Source organism: Rhinichthys klamathensis, unplaced genomic scaffold (assembly GCF_029890125.1).
Source record: "Rhinichthys klamathensis goyatoka isolate OS25496 unplaced genomic scaffold, OSU_Roscu_1.1 h1tg000059l_1, whole genome shotgun sequence".
NCBI lineage: Eukaryota > Metazoa > Chordata > Actinopteri > Cypriniformes > Leuciscidae > Rhinichthys > Rhinichthys klamathensis.
Window position 1 is genome coordinate 9,648,301 of NW_026606604.1, and position 23,165 is coordinate 9,671,465.

At 40.4% G+C, this 23,165-nt stretch overlaps 1 protein-coding gene across 2 annotated transcripts in view; it reads right to left on the minus strand.

Annotated features, from left to right (window-relative positions):
- Window positions 1-2,413: 2,413 nt before the first annotated feature.
- The window catches only part of agap3 (ArfGAP with GTPase domain, ankyrin repeat and PH domain 3), a 113,205-nt gene continuing 92,453 nt past the window's right edge, over window positions 2,414-23,165 (minus strand). For both annotated transcript variants that reach the window (XM_056249288.1, XM_056249287.1), the window contains exons 17-18: window positions 2,935-3,190; window positions 2,414-2,847 (exon numbers count right to left, since the gene is read on the minus strand). In XM_056249288.1, the coding sequence (XP_056105263.1) occupies window positions 2,635-2,847; window positions 2,935-3,190 (469 nt within the window). In that variant the 3' untranslated portion in view covers window positions 2,414-2,634. The remainder of the gene's footprint in view (window positions 2,848-2,934; window positions 3,191-23,165) is intronic.

A 23,165-nucleotide genomic window follows, 5' to 3' on the forward strand; every position in this document is an offset into this window, starting at 1 on the left:
TTATAAATATGTCAAATGTACATATAATACACAAAGTACCTTAATGGCCAGACAATGTGCACACATTGAGACCTAAAAACAGGTACCAAAAACAACTTAAAAACAGAACGGTGCCTCTCTGGTACTGGGATACTTATTGAGCTTTACAGGCGCATCCCAGCGTTCAATAATCCGGCAGTCGCAAGGATGAAGGGCGAGAGTTGATTATCATTTTCAACTGCCATACTCCCAAAAGCTCATCCAAGTAACCTCAAGCCATACACAGGAGCCCAAACTCAACGTATATTTAAAAAAAATGTTCATAACGTTGATATATGTTCACTTTATGAAGGTCAAAAGGGTCACATGGGCAGATCACCAAAGGAAACTTTACATGCATGTTGCTCCAAATGACCTTCCAGAATTAAAAACAGGTTTAAAATACAATGTGCCGCAGAAATTAAACGCCGTTGTATTTTAAATCAATGGCATTTCTCCTAAAGCTTGGTTAGATGAGGGTTGCATGTACAAATCGGACTAAAATATGACAGAAAAAGTACCTGCTAGAAGGTAAAACTATAGAAGCTGGTTTCCGCCACAAAATAAATATCGCAGAATCGCAATTCTGTGTTTTCCCCACTCAGAATTGTATATTCCCTCAGATATAAACTCGCAATAGTGGGAAAAAGCGTCAGAATTGTGAGCTCAATTTATACCTCGCAATTATGAATTATGATATAAATGTGCAATTAAGAGATTTTTTCTCTTTTTCTATTCTTTATTTCGTGGCGGAAACAACCATCCATATAATACACCTAAAAAATCATGTAAACTTAAATACTGTCTGGTAAAAACTCATTAAAGAGGTTCAACATCTCCCTGTCGCTTTACCACTTTCCCTTTAACTGACATGTGCCAAACATTAATCAGGGTCTAATCATGAGTTTATATTTCAAGTAAGGAGTGTTTTGTAAAAGTTCACGCCGTACACACGAGCAAACGAGGGTTAAGGCTGATGGGTTTCGGATGGGTCATCACATCCATAAACTGCCCACATGACACACAGCTAGCTGCAAGAGGGAGAAGGAAAAGCTATTGTATACACACAAATGTACATAATCCACATCCGGTTCATCCCATTCGATTAGAAACACACGTCTGGATACAAAAACATCCACACTGTCACAAGTGTGGAGGTCATCGGACTCATAAAACAAACACACACTTATTTCTTATTTCGTAATCTAGCGTGTCGGTACCGTCCGCTGCTACTGAAAGGAGGCAGGAGTGCTTTACGCCGGAGAGGGACGACAGTGTCAAACAGTTAGAAGACCAGAAATGATTCAGACAAGGCATCCGTAATAACACAGTATTTGTCATGTAATCAAGCCTTCACGGTGTTTCTTACCAAGACAATCACGTAAAGGCTAAATGTAAAATAGGAACGAGTCTGATGATTTGGGTTTTGTTATCTCGTACTGATGCTGCAAATGGTAATGCGTTACCCAGCAGCCCGTAGTGTTTCTGAGTTTCGTTCAAGGGCACGGTGGTGGAACAACTAACGTGTGAAGTTTGAGTGAAACACAGGATCAAATACGCATTTAAATGTTTATCATAAATCTGACAAATCTCACGATTAAGTTGACTTTAATGAAGCGTTTATGAGTGTTTGTGTGAAACTCACAAGAACAAATCCTTGTCACCCCAAAATCCAAATCAAAAATGAGTCAAATAACTTTTGCATAAAGAAAATTAAGGACCTGTAAGATTTTTTTTCCCACAAACCACCCCTCAAAACATTTTTTGTGTGTAATTCTTCTCCAATTTTTGTCTGTATATTTCTTTCCTTATGATCCTCATTACTGCAACACAGTATTTTGTACTATATTAAAATGGAAAAATAAAAACATAATATTTTGTCCTTATTTAAACCTTAAAATTAAAGAAGCAAAACTTTTTTCATTTGACGCTCTTGGCAGGTTTCGCCAGAATCGCTGATTTAAAGAGATAGTCCATCCAAAAATGAAATTCTGTCATCCTTTCCTCACCCTCGTGTTGTTCCAAACCCGTATAACTTTCTGTTTCTGTTGAATCAGTTTTGGTTCCCATTGACTTCCATTATACAGACAAAAAATACAATGGAATTCAATGGGAACTGAAACTGTTCGGTTCTCAACATTCTTCAAAATATTGTCTTTTGTTCTTCTGCAGAAAAAAAGAAATGTCATGCTGGTTTGGAATGACTTGAGGGAGAGTACATTTTTGGGTTAACTACCCCTATAACAGCATAATTGAACATTCTGAAAAAATGCTGATCCATAATTGATTATTTCTAACCTGACGCACCTTAAAAATAAAAACTTGATTTTGTTTAGAACCTGTTGCCCCTCATTTTTAATTTTTTTGGTCTATACTCAGACGAGAGAGGCATAATTTTCTTCAGCTTAAAAATAACACGCATTGATAACGTTAACACTGCTAATTCTCGCCGTACGCTAGCATTGGTCACAGGAAGTTGTCATGGGGTGATGACTTAACATGACACGCATGGCACTACGATCCTACGTACCTACGGAAAGGCACCTAATAATGACGAACTGCTGAGGGAAATGAAGCCATTTAACGAGAGCAGCATCTATGGGAACATCGACGCGATTACATAATGCTAACACTACGGTTGAGCTCGCACTGAGCGTTGTTGTTGATGTTGGGGTTGTGTCGGGTGGCCGTGGGTGTCGACAGGCCACCGCTTTCATTGGGGCAACCGTGTTGGATGAGGATATCTGCGCACTCCTGACTTCCCGCTCGCCGGGCGTAGGACAGCGGCGTCTGACCACGGGAGTCGCGACTCGTCACATCCACGCCGTACTGAGAAAAGGGGACAAATATTTCAATTGAATGATGGAGGGGGATTTCATGAAGGAAAGCATCACGAGGTGTCTCGAGTGTCCTTACCCAGATGAGCAGCTGTGTGATGACCACATTAGCCATGGCGCAGGACAGGTGCAGCGCGGTACGTCCATCTCCGTCCCCGTACGTCTCGTTGACCTCTTCTTTGGTGCCGTGGGCCAGCAGGAGATCCACCAGCCTCAGGTCGTCCTCCACCACCGCCCGCAGGAGCTGCTGTCCCAGCGGCACGTCTGACTGAGGAAGAGCCACCAGAAACAACTTCTGCTCGTACTTCGCCCGGATCCAGCGCTCCTTCTCTTCCCTGAGGATAAGGATGCACACAGGGATCAACTTTACTCTTGTAAACACACGGTTGTATTTTTGCAATTCATGTTCTAACACCATTCTAATGTGGAATATTAAATCAAAACGTTGAATCAACAAAATCAACAAGCAAAATTCAGTTGAAGTGAAAATAATTCAATATTCTGTACGTTTAATTTGACTATGGAAAACATGCCTTTTTAACAAGATTTTATTGTGTATGTGTATATAATATATAATTATATTTTTGCACAAAAGTAATATATATAGAGTATTCACTCAAATGTATTATTTATATAAATATATTATTTAATGCAATATATTTAACAATATAATATATTATATAAATCCCTTCCATCTAATTTGACAATCTTTGGTTAAAAGTTTTTTTTTTTTTTTTTTACATGTTGTATCTTGACAGGGTTGCCAGGTTTGTGTATCAAAACCGGCTCAAATTTCTATTTAAAACCTGCCCAATCACTGCCAAAACTAGCCCGGTCGTGTTACGGGAGTGGGGTTCCCTGGTAACGCCACGTTAGGGGGGTGGGGTGTAATGGGTGAATGGTGGGGTTGGGTAAAAATGGCGTTTTGGTGGGGGGCGCTTCAACCCGCGGACTAAAGAAACCCACGGCACAGCAGTGCAAATGTAGCCCAATTCCACAGGAAAACCAGGGACTTGGCAACACTGGACCTTGATGCATTAGATGAACTTTGTAACTTATGAATAAGTGACAATCCCAGCAGAGTCTGTATTACTGACATAACCCTATCTGTGACTTTGAGAAAGTCCAGAGTAATTCAGCTATGATTATGATAGAGGTCACAAGGGACGAAGGTTAAATGTACAAATCACACCGCACACACACACACACATCCGCAGCGTTAACTTCCTTTAAACAGTTTTTTTCCATCAGAATCTAGAGGGTTAAAATCTGTCTGGCTATCGAAAGGTTACACATTGTGAACAGCATGTCTATCGTGGACAATACAGGAGTGTGTGTGTGTGTGTGGAGGGGAAGCCGTGTTTTTTATCGCCGCTGTCAGTGTTGTCAGTCCTGCCCGGTGAATCCCCACAAAGGAGGCCCTCTCAACACTGGCCCCTCAACCCTCTAGGGGTCCGCCGGCAGCCCGCCAGATCGAAGGCCCAAAGAAAAGGGCTGAAAGAGACACACTTGGACGAGAGAATGGAGTCCAACTCTTCACTGCACACCAGACTTCTATCTATCCCTCTCTATCACCCGGCCGCCCCCTCTCCTCTCTTCTGCTGGCATTCATGGCAATGGTGAGGGGTACGCCGCAAAATTAAAATCGATACGAGTGTATCTGGGCATGCTCAGTGGCGGTTTGACCCGCTGACCCCGTGAGGCGGGTGATAAGGGGAGCAGAAAGGAGCTGTTGTTCGCCTCACTGGGGTGAGTGACAGACAGCAGAGACAGAAAGAGAGAGAGCTGATAGAGGTAAAGAGAGTCTTAAAGGATGTCGGGTGACGGCTTTCCCTCGGGACGCGACTCCACAAAGACACCGTCACCATAACGGCAGTGCTAATGTTTACAGTACCAACCAACAAGAGAGAGAGGAATGACATAATGACATCTACAGTATAGATAAGACTGATTACATATCAAATACATATTCGCAAGACTATATATAGGTCACTGTAGTATGTGTTAATTTCGTTAACGAAATCTATGACGAAAAAGTTCATTGACGACCTTTTTTTTCGAGATAACGATCAAGACGACCAGTGTTGGGAATAACGGCGTTACAAATAAACGGCGTTATCTTTCTCAGTAACGAGTAATCAAATGAATTACTGTTTCCCCGTTAGAACGCCGTTACCGTTACTGACAATAAAATGCGGCGTTACTATAGCCTAATTGAGCTCACTGAAGCGGTTTTCATCCGAGTAGGCTCTCTCTCCGCCATAGGACCTGCAAAGTTTTTTCTCTGGTGTGTGTGTGTGTGTGTGTTTATGAGGCGCCGGACTGGACAAAAGTGCAGCGAATGTGCGAGAGAGACCGAGTGTGTCCGAGCATTATATAGTTTGTTTATAAATAAATTACAAATTTCAGCATTAGAGTAATCTATGTAGCCTATTCGTCTCATCTGCAACGTTTTAATTAATTTACACAAATTATTATTTATAATTATTTATTATCGTTATACAAATAAATTTAAAAAAAAAAACTGCAGTGAACGTTCTGGGAGCACTTCTTGTTAAGCTGTTTATCATTTTAATTTGCACTACAAAGAGTGTATGTATATATTTTTTTATTAATTATTCATTTTTGGTACATTTCTTAAGAAGATTAATTTATTTTTAGACTCATTTTTTTGGCCAGTTGTGGTCTGTGCAATATTAAATATTAAAAGTTCTAAACCATCTATTATGTTTTATTGTTATACTATAGTAATGCTAATATTTAAAATAATATAGGCTATTGAATTTAATAGGTGTCTCTCACATTGTCCCACAGCAACATTACAATAGTGTAGATTAGTGTACAATGTTTTATAATCATTTATTCTATAGTGTCCATTTCATTAATTTAACATATGTAACATTGGGGGCATCCAAGTTATTTGACATAGGCCTATTTGAGCTTTTTTTTAAAAAAAAAGTAACGCAATAGTTACTTTCCCGGGTAATTAGTTACTTTTATAATGATTTAATGAGTTACTAACTCAGTTACTATTTGTGAGAAGTAACTAGTAACTATAACTAATTACTTTTTTTAAGTAACATGCCCAACACTGAAGACGACACCAATGGCATTTAACGATAATTGTAACTACTGTATATCAACATGGAATATCGCTGACGAAAAAAGACGAGACATTTTTGTCTAATAAAAAGAGGATACAAAATAATACTGTTTTTAATGTTTGTGGTTCCCAGATGTCAAGACTTTAATTCCCCCAATTAGAGATTTTCTGTTAAAAGGATTAATTTTCTGCCCGGTGTTTTACTTCATATTTGCAACTGTGCACAACCATGTCATCTGAAAACGCAGAAAACACAAACAAATAAGTAAGCTGGAGTTCAGCGATTTCCATTTGAGATTTTCTTTCTCCATTTGAGGTGTTCTTCTCAGTTATGAACTGTAATAAATCCAAACATGGATCCCGCCTATATTTTCGATTGTGGTTTCTGAATAAATGCACTTCCGCAAGCTCTGTGTGACAATAAGGAATTTCACCTTTTCGAGCACAAGTTGAATCTGGCAGTTAAACGGGGTTTGTATCAGTGATTGGTGGTGCAATGGGAGTGTAAATGAAACCATTATCCTGAGGACCAGAGCTAACAACACACACTTCCTCTGATGGAGGACCGGCTCTACGTCACAACTCTCACTAGCATTTCAACAGCAAAATGCAAAGGAAATATGAAGGACAGAAGAGAAGCTTCATTTCTTCAGTAAGAGCTCAATGTCTGACACCTCAGCATCCTGGCGACAAACTCCACTCATATATGTAATAGAAAATGCACAAATCCAAAATGTTTCAGCAAATCATTGCAATGGTCTTTAATCAGTGTCTTATGGAGGTATAATGCACCACATCGAGGCGGCATTAAAAAATGAATAAGAAAATAAGCAACCAAACAAACCTGACCTGAAATACTAAAAGAAAGCACTAAATGTCTAATTAAATGACTCAAGTCAGCAGTTACATCTCAGCGTTTACATGCATTTTAGAAGTGAACAGCACTGGCTTTATGAAGCAGAACAAATGTTGAGGCATCTCCAAACTGATAATCAGTTATCCCGTGCCATCATTATATTCCCCCGAAGACAATCGCGTGTGTTCCAGCAAGTGTTGTTTAAGTCACTTTGGCAACAATGGCATGAGCTAATTAAGAAAACCACATCTTTAATGCCGTTTCCCTGAAAATCCTGACAGGTCTTTGTGAACAAGGCAGAGAGCAATTGAATGGACTCTGGGCACAGTGAATCGTTCTTCAGAGAGAGAAACTGAGTGTGTGTGTGTGTGTGTGTATAATTAGCCTCCCTCCCCTCCTCCTTCAGCAGTCAATCTTTCAAAGCTTGTTTTTCTTCTGAGGAGACCCACCCTGTTGTTCTCTCTTCATCTGAATTCTTTACAGGAAACCCAGCGCGCCATCACAGGGGTTTAAGAGGGTGGGCGACTCTTAAACTCTAGGAGGAGAGAGGTTTGGGGAAGGAGGAGGGTGAGTTTACCCTAGTTTAACAAGGGAGAATCACTTTTGACAAGTTGAAGGACAGATTCATTTACAGGGTCACCAACAAACCTCAATGCAATGACATTTAAAGGAATAGTTCTCCCATAAATGGGCAATTACTCATATTCATGTTTTTCCAAACCTGTATGACTTTCGTTTCTCAAGAGGAAAACAAAAAGAGATATTTTGATTTTTCCACACAATAGAGGCTTATGGTGACCTGTCAAAATCCCCAAATTATTAAAAAAGGAATCATATAAGTGGTCCATTGTGCTTAGTAAGTAAATTGATGCCATTTGACTGCTTTCTATGAGGAACAGATTTGCAATCAAATAGCAGGTTCGATGTCAATGACGATAGTTTGACGTTTGACTCGAGATCAAGACTGTCTTAGCATGTCTCAATATATTTTTGGATGCATGTTATTTTCAGCTAACTTTAATTTAGGTCTGTGACACAAACATTTCATATGACTTAAAATAAATAAATAAATATAATAAAAAGAAGGTACTTTTTTCCTCATTTTTTTTGTAGCTTGATGATATCCATCCACATTAATGTTGACTGCAAAATAAAACAGAAATAGAAAATAAGCTACTTTTAGTTGTTTTTAGAGCTTTATGGTATCTATCCACATTCAAAATAAAATAAAAAATAAAATAAGGTACTTTTTCCCCCGCATTTTCGAAATTTTTCACATTCACAGAAAAAAAAAAGAAGATAAGGTATTTGGTTGTTTTTGGAGCTTTATGGTATATCTGTCCAAATTAAAAATAAAATACAAAAATACAAAATGGTAAATGGTTATTTTAGTTATATGGTTATTTTTTAGGAACTCAATGGCATCCACATTCACTTTCATTGTGTACGAAATAAGTGTGAACATTCTTTAGAACATCTTTTGTGTTCCATGAATAAAAAAAAACTAAAAACATACAGGTTTGGAAAGACTTTAGAGTGATTAAATAATGGCAATTTTCATTCATGGGTGAACTATTGCTTTGCTATGTGCGACTCAGATTAATGGAAGTTGCTTAACCGTTTCTGAGATGACATCAGTTATCAGGATAGCTGGGGGAGGATTTAAACATAAATTTGCATGTATTTAAGCACCCATACATGCAATTGATCCAAATAATTTCTGTCTGCAGCCCTTTATGAAGCTTTTAAAGATCTCTTAGTCAGTTTCTGGTCACCTGTCCTTGAAAAGGAAGAAGGAAGATTTCAGAAGCAGCAACAGGCTTCTCAAATACCCCTGGCCACTGCCACTTGAAAGGAGAAGTGTGAAAGAGAGGAAGAGAGGGGCTGGTAATCCCGCCTCAGACTTTTGTTTGAAATGGAGACCCAATCCAAACACAGGGCACTGTGTGGAGGGGTTTATGGGAGAAAGCCGAGAAGCCATGAAAAGACACTTCCTCTCGGCAGGAGGAAGAAAAATAAAATGTGCAGCTTTAGCGTGTCAAAAGCGAGGGAGGGACGAGGAGGCCAGGAAAGAGTGATGAGATGGAGGGAAGATTCTCTCTGCAGGGGGAGAAAACCACATTCAGGAAACACACACACACACACACACTGGTACACACATATTTGCAGTGGATATCAGGGTTGCTTGGGGGACATCGGGGGACTCGAGTGTGAGAGAGACTATAAGTCTGAAAAGGAGACCAAATACTCTTTATATCCAACTTGACTTTAAATGCTGTTAACTGCTTCAAAGAGAACAACAATAAAATCAGCACTTAATAATGTCACTCAATAATAAATCATTAAAGTCAACATGAAATTAGTACTGACCCCATTTACTTTCTGAATCTCTTAATGTTATTGATCAGCGCACATTATTCTAAAGGAAAAAGGGTTTTGTTTTCTTTAAACAAAACAATAAAATTGAATAAAATGTAGATAAAAATTATATTAAATATCAATACATTTAATTATAAATATTTTATAATAAATATCATTAGAAACATATTTCACTTAATTTATATACAAATATAAATGTAAATTAATACAAAAAAATAGAAAATCAATTAATTCATTATTGTAATTATTTAATTAATTACTGACATATTGCTGACATAACCAAAGATTAATTAATTATCAAATTAATATAAATATATTTCATTATAAATACTTTTGAAATATACCAATAAACATTTAAATATAGTATAATAATAACATGTCTCACACACACACTTAGTCACATTAACATGAAGTTCAATGAGTGAATTCGCTTTTATTTTTCCTTTAATATACACAATTAAAACCCTAAACATATATGGTGTTCACTGCGGTCAGCGGGAGTGAGGTATCAGGTCAAACTTTTACAAGAGCTTTTCTAGCATCACCTGACCCTAATGATCACAGAAACGTGAAAATGATTCCTGTAGGCTGGCCCAGAGAATCAGGAACACATGAATGCACTCCAATACGGAGGAAGAAACAACAGGGCAATTACTCAACCCAGACTAAACAGCACACAGGGATTTATGAGAAGGGTCCCTATGTAGCGCACACCCGAGGGGAGGCATCTCTCCAGGAAGGCCAAAAAGCAATTGGACATGCAAGTGAAATGACGAGGGCGTGGAGGAAGGTGAATGCCTTCTTCAACTAACGACCAATCAGAGCGCAGGACCAGGAAGTGAATGGGTTCATGGAGGTAAGTGGGGCTCAGAGGAAGGGGACTCGCCGGCACACACAAACACAAAACAACCCCCTGAAACGCTCAAAAGACACATCAAACAGAGGGGAGGGCAGAGCCGAACAGCAGGGATGGAGTGTTTGTAAAGAACAGAGAGAGAGAGAGAGAGAGGCAGGAAGAGAGAAAGAAACAGAGGGGGAGTGTTTGCAATGAGACAGTGTCAGTGTGTAGTTCACTTTTATCAATGACGCTTCATGTACTAAACACTTAACAGGCACAACACAGATTCACAAACAAAGAGCTTTAATGTTTCTACCATGCTCTTCTTCAAACATATTCTATAGAAAATATGCTGAAGATTGTCTGCAAAATGTTTTCAAACCTCAAACTTAGTGTGCAAGCTACACTGCCGTTCTAAAAAAAACACTTTTTTTTTTTAAATTAAGGAATTCATACTTTTATTCAGCAAGGATGCATTCAATTGATCAGAATTGACAATATTTTTATGTTTTCTATTTCAAATAAGTGCTGTTCTGTTCATCGAAGATCCTGAAAAAAATGTATTACAGGTTCCACAAAAACATTAAGCAGCACAATGGTTTTCAACATTGATAATAATGTTTCTTGAGCAGCAAATCAGCATATTAGACTTATCTGTGAAGGATCATGTGACCCTGAAGACTATAGTGATGATGGTGAATATTCAGCTTTGATCACAGTAATATATTCAAATAGTAATTTGACAGTATTACTGTTTTTACTGTATTTTTGATCAAATAAACGCAGCCTTGGTGAGCAAAAGAGACTTCTATCAAAAACATTAAGAAATCTTACAGACAGCAAACTTAAGAATCATAATAATAATTGTTAACATATAAGTTCAATCAAGTTCATTATAAATTGGTCTGTGTTGTGAAGCTAAAACTGCAAAACATTTATATTTTGGTTCACAATGGAGACCTGACTAATAGATAATGACATTTGTGTCGATTTTCATTAGTGATTATGGATTTTTATGAGAAAAAAAGATTCGAAATATTATTAGCAATTTATGAAAAAACAAAAAACAAACACGCATCCAATCATCTGACAACTGTAAAATGTTCAAAAATAAAGATATTCTTTATCTTGAATACATTTTCTGCAGCAGGCTATGATAGCACAAACAATACTCTGAAAAATGTGCCACAAGAAAGCAAAACATTTTCATTGCTAGAAGGGAAAATGAAAATGTGCGACAGCAAAAGCAATTCATGATGTCAAACATTTATCATTCCAGTATTTTAAGTCATAAAAGGCAACCCGCCTGTATGTGCTGATGTGTTTATAATTACGGTCTTTTCGTGAAACTGAATTCAAATAGAAATAGATAGGATAGAAATGCTGTAAATTGAACTATTGCTCAGTACAATTGTACATTTTTTTAAATACTGAGAAGAAAGATTTCTTTATTATTTTTGTATGTAGTTCTTTTCAAACACTATAAGCCATCAAACATCATTCTGGTTTCTAATCAACCTGTCAGAGATCTGTTACCATGTTCATTACTCTGATTGGAGACGGCTTGAGCTGTCAATCAAACACTATCTCTCACCTGATTGGCTTGCAAAAAGAGCATCAATCTTCAATCCAATGAAATAAAACACCCTCTGAAACCCACATCTCCTCCCCATCGACCGCATGACATAGGTCAAAAAACAGAATGAAAATACGATGAGCAGGTCCTGCAAACATAGAGGAGAGGACAGGTGGAAGAGAGGAAGGATTGACGGCGTGTAAGAGGGGGAAGAGGTTAGTGAAGTGATTCATTTGTATTAGTGCCACTGCCCCGTGGCGAAGATGCAACGGCAAATTATTTCTGAAACAAACTGGAGGATCATCAGAGCTATTACCTGCTCTGGCCAAAGGGCATCGTCTGAGTGTGTGTGTGTGTGTGTTTGAGAAACTGTGAGACACACAATCGTTATCTCTTTCAGTGTAGCCTCAAAAGAGCAAAAAAGAAGAGGAAAATAAAGAGTTTAGTGATGGAGGGACTATATATCTATAATATTATATATTATCACTGATATACAGTGTTGTGTGTAACGCGTTACAAAGTAACGCGTTACAGTAACGTAACTACTTTTTCGGGTAAAAAGTAGTGTAACGCGCTACTACTGAAAATTTGGTAACGAAACGTAGTTCCTTTTTCAATTCGCCGCAACGTTACTTTCCCCAGGGACAGATTATCTGTCCCTGGGATTTGACAGCGATCTCCGTCATTTGATGGATTCGACCGCGATCGCCATCTCCGTAGTGAACGCCCCAGAGAGAAATGCACAATGGATTACATAATCAGAGAGTAGGCTAGCCTATTTCTTTTTGTTTTGAATTGTTTCGTTTAAAGACATTTCAAGTTTAAATTCTATACGTTGAGTTTCGGTTAATTTATGATGAGATGCTCCAGTTCACGTGCAATGCAAGTGACCACGCCGGCGCTTCCATGATTATATTGTCCCCTTTATTTGCTTCTTACTTGCAGGCATTTGGTTGATAAAAAATTTATTAAAATTAAGATACAATTTATACAAAACGAAATTCGCTTTAAAGAAAGGCTTTCTTCAAAACTTAATGAAGTGGTCAAAATCATGTCTGATTGACTCAATGTCTCCCGATATATTGCGCATCCATCTTACTCGCGCTGTTCACTTTTCATAATCAGCATAGATGGAAAAATAACATTATAATATTTTAACAAATATGAAACTAAATGCGCTTATTTAATGGCTACAACACGTAGGCTATAGTAGGCCTACAGACTCTCTATTTGTATATTGCTGCACAAGCACATTCATTTAATTCTGAATTTTGCACACATAAGTTGAAAGGCATTTGTTTACGTGCATAGTAAAACATATCTGCAACATTTATCAAGTTCACGGATAATTGTGCGTGCATTTATTAATCATTATGATACTAAAATCATAATAAAGTAGGCTATACTATGTGCAAAAAATCAGATGAGCCCAGAATATGAACGCAACGTGTTTAATTACACGTTAAACATTTTCCTCCCATAGAAAACCATTATAAGAACGCTTAATTTGGCTTAATGCAGATTAGAATGTCCTCTTATTATGTCTAAATAACAAGATAAATGTTCTTTTTTTTTCTTCACCTTGCGGTTCAGGACTTCCATAGAATACAGCCTGAATATAATTGCTTCCAGAAATGATTTTTGGGGGTGCTAACGGGGTGCTTTGGTCTTTCTTGGGGGCTTTCTTTCTAGCCCCTCCCTAGCGCCGCCCATGCATATGCCTATCCATTAACCGGCATTTCTTCATAAATATTAAAATGTTTGATAAATGCATTATGCATTTATGGCATTATATGGCATTATGCATGGTAAAACTTTATGTAGGCCTACACATTTAGGAACAGATATTGGGTTCTGCCCAAAGTCAAGCAACATAAAAGTAACGTAAAAGTAACGAGTAACGTAAAAAGTTACTTTCTATATGGGGTAACTAAGTAAAGTAACGGATTACTTTTTTTAAATTAGTAACGAGTAACGTGTTACACTACTTTTTAAAAGTAACTTCCCCAACACTGCTGATATACTATTATAGTTAAAAAAAATATAGTTTCTGTCATTTAAAAAAAAAAAGTGAATACATTTCAAATTTCAGTTTTAGTTATATTAGTACATTAAGTTAAACTAAATGAAAATGAGAAATGTAGTATTATATTAAATCATATTTTACTTCAGTTAACATTGATTTTATTTCAAGCAATGCAAGTTTATTTATGGTTTTAGTTATAGTTAACTATAATAACTCGGATACAGATACAAATATAGACACATATTTCGCATTTAATTAGTTTGTTGATGAACCCCCAAATCATAATACGTAGTTTAAACAGAGTTGTAAAAGCAATAATATGACGTAAGCGACGCGAGCGATTCAAATCAAAGCCATACACGTGTGTGAATCGTCAGCGTCCCGTCTGAAAGAATCCTCTCCGTCTTGTGGCACACGGGTGCCAGGCAATTAGAGTCGACACGAAAACACACACAACTGCCAATTTCTAATTTAAGCCCAAACAGCCTCGGATGAGCCAGCCTCTGCAGCGCCGCGCTCTCTACACAGCAAGATTGATGGCCACACAAGAATTCATGACAAAACTGTGCAAATCTATCATAAATCTATCAATCTGGTTAACAGATTACCTACAGAGCTCCATGATCGATTGACGCTGCTCAATAATTAAAACAATATTTATAATTAAAACGGCTGGAAACACATCAGCAGGTGAGACGCTTTGAGATTCCATGCGTGTCAAATCTTGGTTTAGTTAAACAGGAAATGAAAATTGCCTGTTTAAACTTCACAGAGGGAGAAAATATAATAATGCTTGAGATTCTATGCTCAAATATAGGGCAAATTCAGAGAATTGAAGAAATATGACAGTCAAATGTGGACAAATTTAACTGAATTTATCCTACTTGGGTTCACAAAACAACCCTACTGTAATAAAAATAGAATAAACAAGTCAAATAAATACTAAATACGAATGAGTAAAATACTACACTAATAGGTAAAACAAAAAGCTACAACTTGTAACCTTCATGAGAGCTTAGACAGCATTAATAATAAACTTAAAATAAATCTCAATCATTTAAATCTTTAAATTAAAAAGTGCTACAAATACATTTAAACAAAATCTCTGACTTTAACTACATTTTTTTTATAAAGAATAATCATTATAATTTTGTTACAAGTACTTAAAGGAGTAGTTCACTTTTTAAAAAACTTTTGCTGATAATTTACTCACCCCCATGTCATCCAAGATGTCCATGTCTTTCTTTCTTCAGTCGGAAAGAAATTAAGGTTTTTGATGAAAACATTCTGGGATTTTTTACCATATAATGGACTTCATTGGGTACCAAACAGTCCAAGGTCCAAAAGACAGTTTCAGAGCAGCTTCAAATGGCTTTAAACGACACCAGACGATGAATAATGGTCTTATCAAGCGAAACGATCGGCCATTTCAAAAATAAATAAAAACGTTTCAGTTTTATAAGCACAAATGCTCGCCTTGCTCTGTTCTGTGATGCACGTTCGTGACTCTCCTGTTCGAACTCGTTCATCAAAATGAACGAATCTTTTTTCGAGTCATTTCGTTCGTTGAACGAACCGTTTGGTACCCAATGAAGTCCATTATATGGTGAAAAATCCTGGAATGTTTTCATCAAAAACCTTAATTTCTTTTCAACTGAAGAAAGAAAGACATGGACATCTTGGATGACATGGGGGTGAGTAAATTATCAGCAAAAGTTTTTTAAAAAGTGAACTACTCCTTTAAGCAGAATAAATAAAACAAAATAAATAATGATTATGTGCGATGGGACATCATGAAAAAAAAAAAAAAGATAAATAAAATCTTAAGATGCCAAACTTTACAGAGAACTAGAACAGTCTAAATCAACTTGTTAGATCTATTTCTAAGTAGCAATACAACCTAGCTAATAATAGTAAAAAATTAGCTTATTTCATTAAGACTGTGGAGGGAAATTTGGCTGGCTTTCATTCTGATCCCACAGTGCAAGACTTTTCACATATTTGTGTTTAGCTCATGGGAAAGTGTGTACGCAAGTAATCCAGAGCCCATTACAGCCGCGCATGGCTTGTGTTATGGGGTTTAAATTAGTCATCAGGGCTGTAAATGAGCTCGGAGAACACTGAGACTTGTCACCCTCACTCGGATGTTAGTTTTCACCTCCGTGATGAGAGTTAAATCAATCCTGCCTGACTGCACCACAGTAAAACGAGCCCGATTACTCATCTCACTGATGTCAAACGACTTTTTGATGATACATATATAATTGACCGTCCAAATGACCCATTCATACCAATGAGTGAATGACCAACATGAACCAAAAAAACAAGCGCTAAGACCGTGACTCAGGAAATCTGAGACACACACACATATGTGTATATATATACACATTTATATATGACGCAATCAAATTACACCAGTAAATATTGTCATATTGAGACAAAAAACTACATATTGATGACTACATATTGAACATATGTGCACTCTAAATACACACCATGTTTCACCCATTATTCTTTGGCTAAGGAAAATCAGTTATGACGGTAATGAGATTTTCAGTTTTTGTCCAAGCGGGTGAGAGAATGAGTGAGCGAGTGAGAGAACGGGAGAAATGGAGGATGCCGTGAACCATCAGATTCTCCTGACAATGAAAAACATTCCCTCCTCCGGCAGTGAGCCCGTCCTGACGACTGAAGTGTGAGGGGGGATATCAGCATCAATAATCTTTCATCAAGTCAAAAGCACTCAGCTGCAGCCCGCCAACCACTCAATAGATAACTGTGAGCCATCACTCGCCACTGAGTGAGAGAAAAGAACGGAGAGAGAGAGACAGACAGAGACAGAAAGCTGAAGCACCCCAGGTGGGGAGTAGATCGAAAGGGCTATCTTCCTTTACATGCTATCTGCGCCACGCACACTTTTGTAGGGCAGTTGTTACATCTTTGTTCACGCTCTCCACTGAGGGAAATCCTGATGCTGTCTTGCACACTATGAAGCAGCAGGTCACTTCACTGTCTTGTAAACAGATATTATAGCAGGTAAACAAAGTATATAAATATTTATAGGTAGAAAAATAGATCTTTTTGCAAATGCAATCGACTTTTGCAAAATTCCTCAGAAAATGTACATGATCATAAAAACACATAAAAACACAAAAAACACTATTAAAGGGGTCATATAATGGTACATGCACTTTTACAAGTTGATTGTACTGAAATGTGTGTTGGCAGTGCCTGTACACAACCATCATATAATGATAAAAATCCATCCAGTGGTTTTGTTTTAATCTCCTTATATGTTTTCCCCTGCCTCAAATCAAGCCGTTCGACCGTGTGACGTCACACGCTCGGAAGCCCCTCCCACGATTGTTGATTGACAGGAGCGTTTCAACACAGACCCGCCCTCGCTCGTGAGCGAGCTGTCAATCATAGTCTGCGCGGACCGGCGCACTCATTGTTGATATGCTGGAGCACTGTCTATGAGCAGAGTGGCGTCTAAGCGATTGTGGTGTTCTGTTCTTGGGTGTAATAACGAACACAGTCATTTTAATGTTCCTAAATCCAAACCGCTGAAGACGCAGTGGCTGAGTTTGTTTTCGAAGGGAATATTCCCCACGAGCAACGTCAATGCTTTCATGTTTGCGCGAATCATTTCACACACCAGACTGCTTTATAAACGAGGGTCAGTATAAAGCTGGATTTGCTAAGAAGCTGCTCATGAATAAAGGACCGGTACCAGCTATTCGTGTTCCTGCTGAATCTCCAGAAGAACTGAAGTGAGTGTAACGTTTTATTAAACTTTATATTAATATATTAATCTTTGCAAATCGCTAGCTGCACGCTTCACAATGAATGCGTCTAAGGTTTACACTCAGGGTACATTACGGCATGTTTTCTATGTATGACGTTCTCAATATAATTCATAATCCCACGTTTATACTGAACAACGGGTTATGGTTATTGTGTTATTGTGTTACAAATGGTGTACACAGAACAGAGAGGCGGAGTGAGCAAAGCTCATTATCATTTAAAGTCATATGCACTGAAATGGCGTGCTGAAAACAGAGCTGTTTTTGACCAAGTAAAATAAGTGTTTTCTTACAATACTAATGAGAATTTTTAATTAAAGTATATTACAAACTTTTAATTTAGACCCTAAAGAATCATATTAGCTTGTACAAAAAGGGCATTATATGACCCCTTTAACTAAGGATGCACTATTACATATATATATATATATATATACACTCACCGGCCACTTTATTAGGTACCCCATGCTAGTAACGGGTTGGACCCCCTTTTGCCTTCAGAACTGCCTCAATTCTTCGTGGCATAGATTCAACAGGGTGCTGGAAGCATTCCTCAGGGAGTTTGGTCCATATTGACATGATGGCATCACACAGTTGCCGCAGATTTGTCGGCTGCACATCCATGATGCGAATCTCCCGTTCCACCACATCCCAAAGATGCTCTATTGGGTTGAGATCTGGTGACTGTGGAGGCCATTTTAGTACAGTGAACTCATTGTCATGTTCAAGAAACCAATTTGAAATGATTAGAGCTTTGTGACATGGTGGAAGTAGCCATCAGAGGATGGGTACATGGTGGCCATAAAGGGATGGACATGGTCAGAAACAATGCTCAGGTAGGCCGTGGCATTTAAACGATGCCCAATTGGCACTAAGGGGCCTAAAGTGTGCCAGGAAAACATCCCCCACACCATTACACCACCACCACCAGCCTGCACAGTGGTAACAAGGCATGATGGTTCCATGTTCTCATTCTGTTTACGCCAAATTCTGACTCTAACATCTGAATGTCTCAACAGAAATCGAGACTCATCAGACCAGGCAACATTTTTCCAGTCTTCAACTGTTCAATTTTGGTGAGCTCTTGCAAATTGTAGCCTCTTTTTCCTATTTGTAGTGGAGATGAGTGGTACCCGGTGGAGTCTTCTGCTGTTGTAGCCCATCCGCCTCAAGGTTGTGCGTGTTGTGGCTTCACAAATGCTTTGCTGCATACCTCGGTTGTAACGAGTGGTTATTTCAGTCACTGTTGCCCTTCTATCAGCTCGAACCAGTCTGGCCATTCTCCTCTGACCTCTGGCATCAACAAGGCATTTCCGCCCACAGAACTGCCGCTCACTGGATGTTTTTTCTTTTTCGGACCATTCTCTGTAAACCCTAGAGATGGTTGTGCGTGAAAATCCCAGTAGATTAGCAGTTTCTGAAATACTCAGACCAGCCCTTCTGGCACCAACAATCATGCCACGTTCAAAGTCACTCAAATCACCTTTCTTCCCCATACTGATGCTCGGTTTGAACTGCAGGAGATTGTCTTGACCATGTCTACATGCCTAAATGCACTGAGTTGCCGCCATGTGATTGGCTGCTTAGAAATTAAGTGTTAACGAGCAGTTGGACAGGTGTACCTAATAAAGTGGCCGGTGAGTGTATATATTAGCGCTGTCAAATTGATTAATGTATAAATATGTGTGTATATGCATATATACACAGACACCTATGTATTTATATATATATATATATATATATATATATATATATATATATAATCTCTGTTAAATATCTTTTTAGATGCTAGTTCTAAAGGAATTAATTATTTTATTTAAAGGCTATATTTATGGCAAAAATAAATAAGAACATATTTTTTAATAAATGAAGCCATATATATATATATATATATATATATATATATATATTATTGGTCATCATATTGGTTATTGGCTATAGCATAAAAGCAAACAGGATTTTGAAAACCCGAGTGGTGCTGGTGTTCAAGGCGAAAATCCAAATTCAAATCACTAAGAAAAGTAATAGCACATTTCTTCTCATCAAGCCACACTTTTTTAGAGGTCATTCATGTCCGTAACACAAACATGCATGTCAAATTATGCGCTATAAAAATCCATAACTACCCATCCAATAGCATCTCTCAACCTGATCAAACAGATAAAGGCATATGATGCAGTTCAGCAGCTAATGCTTCAGCATTAAAATCAGTCCTACATTAAGATGCATTAGAGCAGGCGGGCAGGCCAGGTGGTGTCAAGGTGTCTGACTGGATTCATACCCTCAGGAGTGACTGATACACCCCCCTGAGTGATGGATAGCTGTCAGAGCCACTGAGAGCTCTCGATTCAGCCCCAAGGGGAGTGCTTTGGGACTGTAATAGTGTCCTTAATTGCCACCAAAAACACTCTTTTCTCCAGGTCATTAGACAGATTGGGAACGTGAGAGCGCGTGTCAGGCTTAAAGGGGGGAAACACCTCGAGACATGGCCTGGAACCAGAGCAGGTGAGCAGCTTCAGACAATGGTCTATGGACCCTATTATCTCCTGAAGCATCTCATCTTCTTCAAACAGCACTAATGGACCGATGATTGGGTGAAGACTTTGACACAAGTCAGTCATTGATCATATAACTGACACTGGATGCAAGGCTTACTTGAATATGCTTCCATAGCCTGAACAAAGAGTCCACTGTAACCTCTTGCCTTCCAATACTACACTTCACTTTCTTTAATAGTTAAAGCTGCCAAAACGATGCAAAACAAAACTTTCTTAGAACGTAAATGTAACTTGAATTCCAACTCCAAACATTATTAAAATTGACCAGACGAGCTACCATTTGGTATTAGTCTATGCAAGCTAGTGTGTAGGCAATTATTTATTTAGTATTAAGTCAATAATTATGTTCTCTTTCATAGGTTCACTCAACGCTGCGGAAAGCGCAGTGGGATATCCTCTGGATGTGCCGATTGCCTGAAGCCCTATAGAATCACGCCAATCCATTGGCTGATGGCGCTCGCGCAAAGCTGGCTCCGCCCCGACGCTCTTACGTCGTAGCATGATGTACGCGCGCGCGCCATCTTCTCCTCAGATTTCTCTGCCTTCACGAAGCGGTCACATCTCGCCCTTCGTGCGTTTTTTTTGAGCCCGAATTCTTCAATTCAACTTCAGCTTTCGTCTCGACACTTCAGCGACTGGTATAAGTGGAACTCTGTTCTCCTTACAGTGAAGTGTCATGGATTATCGACGCTGCTCTCCGCCATGCGTTCGTTTTATCTCGAACGACGACCCTCACAGTAAGTGTGTTAAATGTATGGGTTTTTCGCATGCGCGTGAGGCTGTATTAGGATTGTCGAAATGTAAATTTTGTGACAATCTCCTTCTCAAAACCCTCCGCTCTAGACTCGCGGTTTTTGAGAAGGAGACATTCGTTTCCCCCCGTCGCGCTCCCGAGACTGCTGAGGCCTCTCGTGGATCCGCGGCCTGGGGTTCGGATGTTGAGCTCGAGGATATTGAGTATGAGCAGACGGGCCTCGCCCTTTCTCTCCCTCCCTCTCCCGAGCACGCACGCGGCGCGGTTGAATTCGCGCATGATTATTTATGTCCCAGCCCGGGAGCCCGCGAATCGGTTTCTTTCGGTCTGGATGACGTTATTTACACTGCAGCCTCCGACTCCGAGGATTTCGGGCCTGCTTTGGCTGATGACGTTATCCCGCCTAGCGGCCAGGACGCGCGGCCTACTCCGGCCTACACTGAGCTTATTGAGGTGCTGTCGCGCGCTACAGAGAAGCTCTCTATTGACTGGCCTGATGAGCCCCGCGAGTCTCAATCGTCCAAACTCGACGAGAGGTTCCTACGTGGCCCTAATTCTAGGCCAGAGCGAAGAAAGCTGCCCTTTTTCAGCGATCTGCATCACGAGATCTCCAGATCCTGGAAGCAGCCATTCTCCGCACGCCTAACTAATGCGGCAGCCGCTGACTTCACCAACCTTGTTGGTTTTGTGGAGCAGGGTTATTCCGCTATTCCAGCGGTCGAGGACACGCTGGCTAACCACCTCGCCCCGTCGTCTGCACCGTCTTGGAAGGCGCGTCCCCTTCTTCCTTCCAAGGCTTGTAGGACTACTTCCTCCCTTATTGGGAAGTCTTACATGGCGGCTGGTCAGGCAGGCATGGCCCTGCATACCATGGCCATCCTTCAAGCCTACCAAGCGGACGTCTTGAAGGACATGGATGAAGGAGAGGGACTGACGCCCGAAGCTGTCAAAGAGCTTCGCAAAGCCACAGATCTGGCCCTAAGAGCCACCAAGCACACTGCTCGGGCTGTAGGTCGCTCTATGGCGGGCTCGGTTGCTGCAGAGCGCCACCTCTGGTTGAATCTCACGGAGATCCGAGACAAGGATAAGAGTTTCCTCCTGGATGCCCCTATCTCCCACTCAGGTCTTTTCGGGGAGGCGGTCAACACGGTGGTTGACAAGTTCCGCGCCGCTAAGTCTCAGTCGGCCGCGTTCAGGCAGTTTATGCCCAGGAGGGTCAGAGGGCCCAGTGACTCCAACCCTCCCCCTTCTCAAACCCGAGAACGCTCTGCTCATAGGGCTGAGTTCCCTACTAGCAGGAGTGACCCGGCTCGCCACCCACCAACTACTGTCTGGGGAGCCCGAGGTCGTCCATTTCCTCGCCAGCGCCCTCACAAGCGCCTTCAGCTGAAGCGGTCCAACAAATCGGCCGCTCCAGCCTCCTCGAGCCGTTCCTGACCCGCAGGGCAGGAGGAGGAGAGCCTCATCAGATCTACGAGGTTGGGACAGACCGCGCAAGCGTTTCTGCCCTCCTCCAGCCGGCTCTCCTCATCCAACCCTGTCACCTTCGCCACCCAGCGTGTTTCGAAGTGCAGGTCCTGTTTCACTCTCTTCACCCAGTCCGGCGCAGGAGGAAGGAGACGCATCTTGCTTTCTCCCCTCGCTCCCGGTGCACGTTACACCCGCCAATCGCTTCCTCAGAGGCACAGTTCTTTTTCCTCTGGAGCAGGCGGACCCAGTTACTTCTATCCAGGTGGTGGTACCCCCCAATACGTGTCAGGACGCCAAGCGCTCTCCTCCACGGTCAACCGCGCCTCCCCATGGAAACCAGCGCGACACCCTACCTCAGGTATGTCCCTTGCACTGCAACACTCCTCTGCCTCTATCACATTTCGTTCAAGAATGGGAGCGTTTACCAGGGGTATCGCCTTGGATCCTTCGCACAGTTCGGCTCGGCTACACGCTTCAGTTTTGTCGCAACCCCCCCTGCTTCAACGGGGTCTTTCCTACTGTAGTCGACAGCGCCGCTCAGGCTTCTGTACTACAGCAGGAGATTTCATCCCTTCTGCTGAAGGGGGCGATAGAAGAGATTCCTTCGGGGGAAGTCGAACAGGGCTTCTACAGCCGTTACTTCCTGGTCCCGAAGAAGGGGGGCGGCCTGCGGCCGATACTAGATCTTCGCCGGTTGAATTTCTCTCTTTACAAAGGAAAATTCAAAATGTTGACGCTGAAGGCCATCATATCTCATATCCGGCGGGGGGACTGGTTCGTGACGGTAGACCTCAAGGATGCTTATTTCCACATCCAGGTCGTACGGCGACACAGGAAGTTCCTCAGGTTCGCCTTTGGAGGGAAAGCGTACCAGTACAGGGTCCTCCCCTTTGGCCTCGCTCTAGCGCCAAGGACGTTCACAAAGTGTATGGATGCTGCTCTGG